At 48.6% G+C, this 10,898-nt stretch overlaps 1 protein-coding gene across 1 annotated transcript in view; it reads right to left on the bottom strand.

The window, feature by feature from the left end:
- Inpp5d (inositol polyphosphate-5-phosphatase D) overlaps positions 1-9,985 on the bottom strand; it is a 108,004-nt gene extending 98,019 nt beyond the window's left edge. Inside the window, exon 1 of the mRNA XM_021197872.1 lies at positions 9,664-9,985. Within this exon, the coding sequence (XP_021053531.1) occupies positions 9,664-9,806 (143 nt within the window). The 5' untranslated portion in view covers positions 9,807-9,985. The remainder of the gene's footprint in view (positions 1-9,663) is intronic.
- Positions 9,986-10,898: the final 913 nt, after the last annotated feature.

The raw sequence follows: 10,898 nt of genomic DNA, 5'->3' as shown, positions 1-10,898 counted from the left end.
TCTCTCTCTCTCTCTCTCTCTCTCTCTCTCTCTCTCTTTCAGAAGATACTTTGGGCAAAAATGGGCTTTTGATTCTAAAAGAAGCTGTTGTCCCCAGCCCCCAGTTGTCAGAAGAAGAAGTGTCACCAGACCTGTGAAAACATGACCCCTCAGAGGAGGGCCCCAACCCAACAAAGGGCATAAAGGAGCTGCCTCTGCCTTAAATAAACTCATCGTTTCGAAACAACCTGGGGAGGCCCTGATGGGTATCTGCCTTCCCAGAACCCACATGTCCCATCTCCATGCTGGTGCTTGTAATAAAACGCCCTGACCAAAAGGCAACCTGGTGGCACGGTATGTGAAGCTCTCCTTAAGGCAGACATTTTCTTTTTCCAACAGTTCTTACTCTATTACTTTAGAAATACTGACCAATATAATAGGCTATGACATTTGAGAAAGTGGTTGTAAGCATTTGGAAGCAAACACTATGATCCTGATTTGCAGATGATATGAAGGCCTATTCAGAAAAGTTGGGGCTGGGGAGAACATTCACTGGGTAAGACTGCTCACTGTGTGAGCATAAAGACCTGAGTTTAGATCCCCAGAGCCCACGTCAAAAAGCAGGGCAGAGGGTCTGTGTGGTGGTGTGTGCCTTGAATACTGGATCTTGGGAAGTAGGCCCATCTCTGTAATTTCTAAACCAGCCAGGGATACATAGTCAGGTCCTGTCTGTAAATTTAAGAAAAATTGAACTGTGGTCACACACATCTATAAATCCAGTGCTGAGGTGGGGTGGGTGGGTGGCACAGACAGGAGGCTTGGACCTGGTCAGCCAGCAGAGCCAAAACCAGCAAGGCCCATGCTTAGAGAGAAGCCTTGTTTCAAGTGAACAAGGCAGAGAGTGATGGAGCAGGATTGCAGGTGTCCTCATCTCGCCTCCTGGCCCGTGTGCAGGCAAGCACAAACGTGTGCGCGCACACCACAGATAACAAGATTTCTTTAAAAAGAAAAGACAGGAGAAGCAGCTGAAAGATGAGTGAGGAGTGTCCAAAGAGAGGGACAGAATGAGAGATGAAAGCATAAAATTCTATGCAGGCAACCACTGATCATGAGCCAGTAACTGTGGGGGAAATGTGTCATTCACAACAGTAACAAAAACACAAAAGTCATCAGCAGAGACCCAGACAAGAAACACTCAAGGTCTGTATGAAAAAATATTACACAATCAAAGAGGGAACACAATAAGACTGTCAAGCTCATGGCTTACATTAGGATTTCCTGCCATCCCAGGGAAAGTCACAGCGGCAAGCTGAAAAATATTACTATCTGGTTTACCCGGGAAAACACTTGAATATAAGAGATAATAACCCCAAAACATTTTGAAAAATTATGTTTATGTCTTTGTAATGGTAGTGGTATAGGGGGGTATTCTCAGACAGATAGACAACCCAGAAAGAGCTTGGTATATGGTAGACAAAGGAACCATGGAGGGAAAAAGCATAAATCATTTAATAAAAGGTTGGGGGAAAGATGGTTACTTGAGAAAAATACACATAAATCTTTATCACTTGTCATCTATTAAGTCCAATAAGATTTAGCCTTCAATGTGAACAATAAAACATATGGAAATAACAGCCACAGCTGCCGCATTTGTCTGTATCATGATACATGATGCAGACACACACATCAACACATGCAACAATTCTACTGCATAGATCCTCTTATACTCGGTTTTCAGATGAGGAGGCTGGGGCCCAGTGTCATTCGATAAACTGCTGGAGGTTCCTCCCTTAACCCGAGTGGATGAGCTACAAAGACCCAGTCTTAACCTCTATGAGTGAATTTCTGTGTGTAGGAGTCTCTGTGTTAGAAATCCCAGGAAGAAGTCCCAGAAGAAAACAGTGGCCCTCCCATGTCAGAGAATCTACAGCTAAAAGGCAGACCATCGTGAAGCTATATTTGCAACAAACATGACAGAACTCATGTAGGCAGATGGCAAAGCTTGCAGCATTCCTTGGTACTGGGGATTGAACCTAGGACCTCACACACGCGAAGCAAACACTTAACCACTAGGCTATATCTCCAGCCCCACTCCACCCTCTATTAACACAAGACCTCATTATACAGTCTATGGTAGTCTGGGACTCATCACAATCCTTCTTCCCAAGCTACACACAGTCTTAATTGAAGAAAAGAAGCTAAGAGAATAGAGGACCATCCCCCAAAGAGAATGGCCAGCGAACCTCTCAAACAGGATCAGCAATCAAAAGCAAAACAAAATGATCACAGATGACCTTTCACCTTATGACTCCAATTTTCTTAAAAGTAACAATCTGAGAATATTGGAAGGAGGTGGGCATTTTCTCATGCTGCTTGCCAGAAGCATAAATTAAGTCAAATTTTCTGAAAAGCAAGTTGCCATTCTGTATCCAGTCGTTGAAGATGGTTCCTGCTGGTGCTCTAACTGCAGTGGGGATTTGTAACCAGTAACATACATAGCAATTCTGCTGGAAGACCTTTTTTGCTGCTGCCACACTTAGAGCAAGCTTGCTGGTAATGTAAATGCCAATCAAAGAATCATTCCATAAAGCACAAAACATCCTGAAAGAGAAGCCTAGGCTTCCAGCAAGAGTGATTTTAAAAAAGAGATTCTAACTAGGCAGGAAAAATTGATGTTGTTGGAAACCCCAGACCACAAATGAAAGGTGGTGTGTACATATATGTGTGTGTATATATGTATGTGTGTGTATATGTGTGTATGGGTATGTATGTGTGTATACTATGTGATAATATAATAAAATATGATGGCGTGCACCAGTCTCTCAGTGACTGGGTGACAATTTTTTGTTTATTTTACACTTTTTACTTTATGTTTAACTCATGGTGGGGGTGAAGTTGAGATAGGGCCTCACTATGTAGCCTGGGAAGCTGGTCTGGAACTTTCAGCAATCTCCCTGCTCAGCTTTCTGAGTGTGCAGTCAATACACATGTGTGTACCACTACACCACCAATACCACTGTCACCCTGAAAGAAGACTTTGCTGTTTAACACCCGGTCTGTGTACCCCTACACTGCCTATTCCAGCTAGCTGCAGGGCCACGTGGGCACTCTCTTTTTACAGAGGTTCCTTTGGCCAGCCCTCCACAGTGTTATCTCAATTGCAAAGTAAACCCAAATTGATGGATGCTAGCACATGTTAACAGTATGTCCCCATGTATGTGTGTAAGGGCCCATGTATGCATACATAATGTGTGAGTAGAGATCAGAGGACAATCATGATGTCCTCTTTCAGATACCCTCTAGGGTTTGTTGTTTTGGTGTTTGTTTGTTTGTTTGTTTGTTTTGAGACATGGTCTGAGACTCACTGATTCAGCTAGTCTGGCTGACCCATGAACCCAGGGGATCCTCCAGCATCCCCCTTCCTAGAACTGGGATTACAAACATGCACCATGTGGGCTGTGGAGATTGAACTCAGGTTGACTTTCTTGCAAGACAAACATGTTACCAACTGAGCCATCTTTCTAGCCCAATCAGATGGGTTTCTAAGTAACAGAGACAAAAAGAGCATGCCCACTAAGTTCAGGGGCAACTCTACAGGACAGCCAATCTGTAGCGTTTGTAGTAAATCTGACCCTGAACATTTCATAGGCCCCTTCTTCCCACCTCCGTCACCCTCTCTCACAAAGGGCAAGTGCCCACCACAATTACCAATATGGGGTTTCCTCCCATAGAACATTCTGTGTCATGTCTAGCATTTTAGTGACCAGAGGACTTTATCCCTTCTGCATCTCTTTACTAAGTTGGAGCTCAGGTCAGAAGGTCGTGGAGGCCAGCCTCTCTCCTAGACTTCATCTTTACCCCCAGTCCCCTAGGCATTTCTTGCTGTCTGTGCCCAGGGCCCTCCCTCCCCAGGTTTCCAGGCTGTCAACCCCGGTGGCTCCGCAGCCACCAGACACTCTTGCGTCATTGAAGTCCTCTTCCTGCCTCAGTCGCTTTGAGTACTTCCTCTGTGGAGGCCCCACATGACAGCTCTGTGTCTCCCAGAGGCCTCCAGGAAGTCCCGGAAGTGACACTGTCACTGCTCTCCTCTCCTGTCATGGAAAATTCTCCACAGATGGGTCTTCTGCTTCTGAGATATCAGTGGTTGCTTTCAGCTCTAAAAACTAATGGCCAGCTCTAATTTTACATATGCAAAGCACCCAGAGGTGCACTGTAGCCTGTTTCAAGTTAGGCTATGGAATATCCATATTACTCCTGTCCTCCTATCTTATCGTTGAAATGATATAGCTATTTCAATGTGCAAAGACTATATAGACAGTTCTCCAAGTAAGGAATACAAATGACCCATTAGCGTTATTAACATTAGGGATACAAACTAAAACCACAGTTAGATGCTGTGCTGGTTTGCAGCCCCTAAGCTGGGCAGAATAAAAAGACAGCCAGATATCGCAGTGAATACATTTAGGAAGTGGAGGCAGGAGGATCGGGACTTCAAAGCCAATTTTGACTACAATAGGGAGTTTGAAGCTGGCCTAGGCTATGTGAGACCATAGTTCACAAACACATAAACAAGTGAAGGGCTGGGGAGATAAGAGCTGATAAAGTGCTTCCTTGTAAGCATAAGAACCTGAGTTTGATGCCCAGACTGTACATTAACAAGCGACTGACCACTAACTGGGTTTGGTGCCTCTAACATCAGCCCACCTAACCTAGGTAAGTTCCAGGGCATTGAGAGCCTCTGTCTTAAATAAAGAAATCAAAAGGGTGGGGCCAGTAAGGTAGCTCAGAGGGTAAGGGTACTTGTCATTAAGCCTGACTGTCTGAGTTCAGTCCCTGGGACCCACATGGTAGGGGGTTCTCTTGAAGTTGTCCTTTGACTGACACACACACACACACAATGTGCAAATGTACCCATGTGCCTACACACACACCCAGACACAGACACACACACCCAGATAGTAACTAGAAGAGAAACTGGACCCTCACAATGTCTGGTTAGAGCTACAGCTGAGCACAAGAGTTCAGTAATTCCTCAAAATGCTAAACATAAAATCACCACAGGTCTGCCTCTCACTCCCCAAGACTCCTGCAAACAGACATCCACACAGAGGCTGAATGATGACTGTTCATAGCAACTATTGTTCACAACAGTCAAAAAGTAAAAACAGTGACAAATGCCACTCAACCGGTGAGTGTGGTGTGTCCGTACAGTGGGTTATCAAACAATGGATGCCTGCTACAATTCAGATGAGCATAGGGCATTATGCCAAGTGGACAGATCCAGACGTCAAAAGCTGCATGCCGTATAATTTCACATACACAAAATGCACAAGTCAGGCATTAGAAACAGAAAGTAGACTGGCTCTTTCCAGAGGTCAGAAGTAAAGGGAGTGGCAAGCAGCTGCTCATGTATGGAGTTCTTCTGGGAATAATGAGAACTCTCTGAAATTAGATGGTGGTGTCGGTTGCATAACTCTGTGACCATTACTAAGGACCATTGAACCACAAACTAGAATGTGGACAGGTGACTTAACAGTGTGTACATTAACCTCAGCTGAGGCAGTGTAAGCCAGTGAACTGGTCTGGCCAGCCTCACTTTGGAGTTGGGGTTCTAGGTGTCTTGCCGACATGACACAAGAGATTCCAGGCAGCTCCAGAGTCTTGCTCCTTGGGACTATGTGGCCTGGCATGAATTGGGAAATGATAGCAGTTCTTGTTCCATCTCTGTGGTAGACAGAGAGATGGGATCATTAAGAAGTGCTAATGGCCTTGCACTGTAGGTGAATTTAACCTATGCGCCTAAGCCAGTGCCTACCATGTACCTGGGAAGACAGCCCAGGTTACTGGGCATGGGCAGAAACATAGTCACTCTGCCACTTACATAAATGATACAATAGGCCTTAGATAGGTCCTCCTGGGTTCAGCCCTTCCTCCTGGTCTTGGACACAATGAGTCTTTAAGAGCATCCGTCTCAGACAAAGGCCTTTTCTCATGTTCAGCAGACATCAGGAGCCCATAGGCCTTCAGCTCTGGCTTCTGCCTATGCAGGTATTTCCCTCATTTGCCTCCAATGCCAGATATGGAAAACAATGCCACACTGTGTTTGCACAAAAGTCATGATCATGCTGTGGAAACCTTCTAGACATTTTCAATGGAGGATGGGGAGGGGAGATGACATCATGCCCTGACCCCTCGGCTAGGCATTTTCACCCTCACCAACTCCTCCTCTGCAGTTCTCTTTCTACCAAAGAACAAGTGTGGTACAGTGTGAGGGTGTGCTCCTCACCCCGCTCTCCAGTAGTCCTAAAAAACACGGCCCGTTTTTATCTCCCCTGGCAGGCTTGTCACACCCAGTGGCTGGTCACACCGTTTCTTTCAAAAGACTAGCATGCCTTCTCCGAGGGCAGTTTTGGTTGTAAATGTCCCATGCCTTTTCTCCTTTCTTTCTGCACTGCCAGAGCTACCAAGGCTATTGGTGTTCTATGCCTGGGTGCACTATGGAAGACCACTTGCTGAGGGAATCCCTCACACATTGGGCTAGACCAGAGGCAACCACATTCTCCCTGCAAGGGAGGGAGCACCCCAGAGAAGCTTCGGAGAAATGCCACTCTCATAGACAGCAACCAACTTGACCTACTTGAATCTGGCCTGGTCATCTCTTTTAGAGAAAGCAGGTTGTTTCCAAGTGCCGGGTCATCATTCAAGTTCTTCCTATGTCGCTTCAGCAGGAAGAAGCTACTGGGATGACCCACAAACCCGGCACCGGCAGAGCTACCCTCGGAAGCATTATATCTTCTCTGCAACGCACGGTGTAGCTTCGCTGTCCCTGCTCATGAGCCTCTTAAAAGGTCTCCATCCACCTGGCCAGTACCCCACAGCAGGGTGCACAGGCTCCCGGGAAGGTAGCTGACCCACCATGGAGGAACTGACTACAAATGAGCGAAGGTGACACAGGCCCCACTCAAAAGGACACACATTCCCTTTCAAGGAAGGTAGACCAGAACTCTAGTCATACTAGCAAGGTCTCCCCAGGCCAGTGCTCCGGGGCCCCAGTATAACTCCAGGCTCCCCTAAACCAAGGCTCTCTGAATGGTGACTGAGAAGAGATAAAAGCCTTCTTGCTTGGTGATAAGTGACAGGATTGATCTCTCAGAAGGAAACAAAGGTCAGGGTGTGGGGTGACTGTGTGCTCCTCTGTCATGTGGGTGGTACTGAATCGCTACCTTGTCTTTAAGTGTTTACCTCCCTCTCCCATGTTATATCTAGTCAAATCTCAGAGCAGGAAGGTTCTCCTCACAATGCTGCATTCTTCCCACAGGGCCAAACAAACCCAACATGGGCACTGGGCCCCTACTGCTGTCCCTTCGGTCACAAGAAGGAACATGGATGGAGTCCCAGCAGCAGCTGACCCACGGCTGCCTGCCCCAGAGTCCACACAGACTGGCTGATGTCCAGCAAGACAGCACATGTGCCAAATCTATCACTCCTGAAACCAAAGAAAGCTCAGCTGCCCTGTATCCCACATGTACCCCATGCCCATCTCTCCTCCGCAGCCCCGTCTCTGACCTCGACCTCATTGCTGTCCTGAAGTTGCTGACTTGATCTCCTCGGGCAGGAGCCTGGACTCTGGCCAGGGTGATGGCGAGGGGGCAGGGATGAGGTGGGCGAGGTTCCATCATCCACAGGGAACAGGGGAAAGTAAGGGTGTAAAGTTTGTTTGTTTGTTTGTTTGTTTGTTTTCCAGGAAGTTAAGTCTCTTTGCGTTAAAAGGCAGGCTTCTAACAATTTTTCAAATTAAAAAGTATGCCTTTCCTGCATTTTTAAGGGGGGGGGTCATAATAGGATGCTTTATACCACACACTGAGGTTGTGGTATTCATTCCTTTAGTTTGAAAATCTCCGTATCATTTTTGCTTTGCATGGACTTAAGACAGCTGAGGCGGGGGAGTCAGGTGAAGAAGAAAGGCAAGGTCAAGTTCTGTTTGCCTGAAGGTCCTCCAAGCCCCCTTGGTCTTGGCTCAGGCTCCTCCTGCTCTTACTCCAGCCTTCCAGATGCTGCCAGCTTAGCACAAGAGAACCCATACCATGGTGTGCGTTTGCAACCAATGCATGCAACAGTCTCTCAGCCCACTGCCAACTCCCAACAGAATTGCCCTTGGCCCAAATCCCACTGGGACAGAAAAAAAATATATAACTGGGTTAGTAGGGTCAGGCTGAACTTGTGACACACCGAAAAGTACCTTCCTGCCCTCTTTCCTTTCAGGGCCTCTCACCGGTAGATTCCCCAAGGGACAGTGCTTTGGGGAGGTCCAGGCCACCTGCAGTGCTTCTCCTGAAATACGCTGGTGGGTGTGCAGGAAGCTGGCTGTGAACGCCACCAGCACAAGATGCTCAGCCAGCCGTGAGCCTGTACTGGCTTCTAGTGCCCCCGTCCCCCACCCCCCAACTCTGTGAACACCCCAGCTCCTCTTGCTTCCACTCACATCCACTGGCATGCCCAGCCTGATGGTGGTAGGAGGTAGGGCAGCACAAACTGGTGGTCTCTGGGAGCAAACGACCTTATTTTCAGCTGTTTGTAACCTGCCCAGGCTCACGGCCCTTATCTGCAGGCTCATAGAACCCCCACTCCTGGCTCTCTTGAAGATGAAACTAGCCAACAAATGCCTAGCACAGCAGGTCCCAACATGAGTCAGAGCTCAGAACAGTCTGTGGTCAGTCACCCACTTCCCTCCTGCATGAAGATTGGGGGGGGGACCCTAGCTGCTCTGAAAGATCTTTCTCTCAGTCCAGGGACAATCTATCAGATGTTACCTGTGCTGTTCAAGTAGACACACCCTTTCTGACTGTTCCTGCCCTGCTCCAGCCTGAAGCCTGGACAGGGTCAAACCACAGGGCTATAGGGGTGGCAGCCTTCTTCAGACACTAGATGGACAGAGTGTTAAAAAGGAACCTTCAGAAAATGGCTGTTTCCTCTGTTGTTAGGATAACCATCACACTCAGCAACATCTTCACACTGGGCTGTGGGGGGAACCAGTGGGGGCAGAGACCCGGATAGGTAGGGACATAGCTGAGTGCAAGGAGGGACAGAGACCTACTCAAAGAGCAACTCTGTGGCTTCCTGTGTCCTTGCAGCCTCTAATAAAATGTCTACACGAGGAGCCCTTTCCTGATTAAGTGCACCCCAGACTCAGCTCCCCAAATAGAATTAGCTCTAAGACCACATACTAGCAGGGTGGAGGAGGGGGCCCTTTGGCCATGGTTGCTTTTCACTGAGTCCCTGACTGATGTTAGAGCTGACCGAAATGCATTCCAATGCACCTTCCACCAGTGAGGCCTCCTGGCTCTGAGTGAGGGTCCCTGCGCCTGCCACAGGAGCTCAGGGAGACCCCTGGCACCACAGGTCATGGAGGGCTGCAGTGTAGGAGACTACTGGAGTCACTCAGAGAGCCCTAACACCACACAAGCCTGTCATGACACAGGCTCCCTGAACTCCAACGCCAAGGTCCAAAGCGGGCCTCAGATGCTGCCCCAACCTCTCCCCTCCCCACAGGGCAACGAAGTGCCAGTCAGGTCCCACCATCCTGTGGCATAAAACTAACTCAAACCCCCATTACAGGGGCTGCCCTTTGGATCCACCCCTCAGTGGTCCCTGGATCTGACAGTTGGGAGGGGACGGGGTACTCACAGCACGCAGAGTGCGTAGGCCCGGGGGATGGACTCGCTGGCACGCACAAGGAAGCTCCCGTCCTTGCCGGCTCTGGAAAGTAGCTCCTCTGCCTTGGAGCGGGTGATGTTGCCATGGTTCCACCCAGGAACCATGGCAGGCATGGGTCTCCTGGACTGGGTCAGCAGCCACTCCCAGGACCGACACTCCAGCAAAGTAGGTAAGGGCCCTCTGCCTAGGCTGAGACCTGCCGCCTGTTGCCTCTCAGAAGTTGCCTCTGCTGCTACTACCAGCTTAACTGTCTGACTTCCTGTTTCAGGCGCTCAGCAAGGGAGAGGAAACTGAGCTGCAGAGAACTTCCTCATTATAGAAATCAAGTGTGTGTGTTGGGGGGGGGGCATCATCTACCTTCCCACCCAGCCAGCACTGGCTGCGTGCTCCACCCTCTCCCTCACTGGCTATTTCCCCTGAATGGGACCCAACCTCCAGAAGCGTCCAAGCGTCCATTATCAGCTGAGGTTCCACACGAGGGAAGCAAAGGCTCTTTTTTTTTAAAAGATTTTATTTACTTATTATATGTAAGTACACTGTAGCTGTCTTCAGACACTCCAGAAGAGGGAGTCAGATCTCGTTATGGACGGTTGTGAGCCACCATGTGGTTGCTGGGATTTGAACTCCGCACCTTTGGAAGAGCAGTCGGGTGCTCTTACCTGCTGAGCCATCTCACCAGCCCGCAAAGGCTCTTTTAGAATCAGGTTTCATAGCTGACTTCTCAAGCCTGGCCCCAACATCTGTGAATAGGCCAAAGGAATGGATCTCAGCAACCTTTGTTGATGTCCACAAGGGCGGTCACAGTTTTTCCCAGCGCCACCCAGGATGCTTGTGATGGCTAGCTTTAACTGTCAACTTGACACAACCTAGAACTACCCAGGAAGAGAGTCTCCATGAGGGGATGTCTGCATTGGGTTGGGCTGTGGATACGTCTGTAGGGGGTTGTCTTAATGAAACTCATTGATGTCAGAAGACCCAGCCTACTGTGAGCAACATTATTCCCTAGCTAAAACAGGCTGGTTTGGCCCCTCTGGACCTCTGCTGGGCACCTGGGGCTCACGGAGGGGCTTACATGTCCCTAGGGCACAAGCTGGCCACTTGGATAATATATGTTACTGAGTTCTGCACTGCAGAAGTCCAGATGACCAGTCAGGCTATTCCCTCTGTGGCTAGACATAGCTATGTTTGCTCACCCCTTAAAGGTC

Source organism: Mus pahari, chromosome 5, assembly GCF_900095145.1.
Source record: "Mus pahari chromosome 5, PAHARI_EIJ_v1.1, whole genome shotgun sequence".
Lineage (NCBI taxonomy): Eukaryota > Metazoa > Chordata > Mammalia > Rodentia > Muridae > Mus > Mus pahari.
Note: the sequence above shows the minus strand (reverse complement) of the source record. Positions and strands in the feature narration are given on the sequence as shown.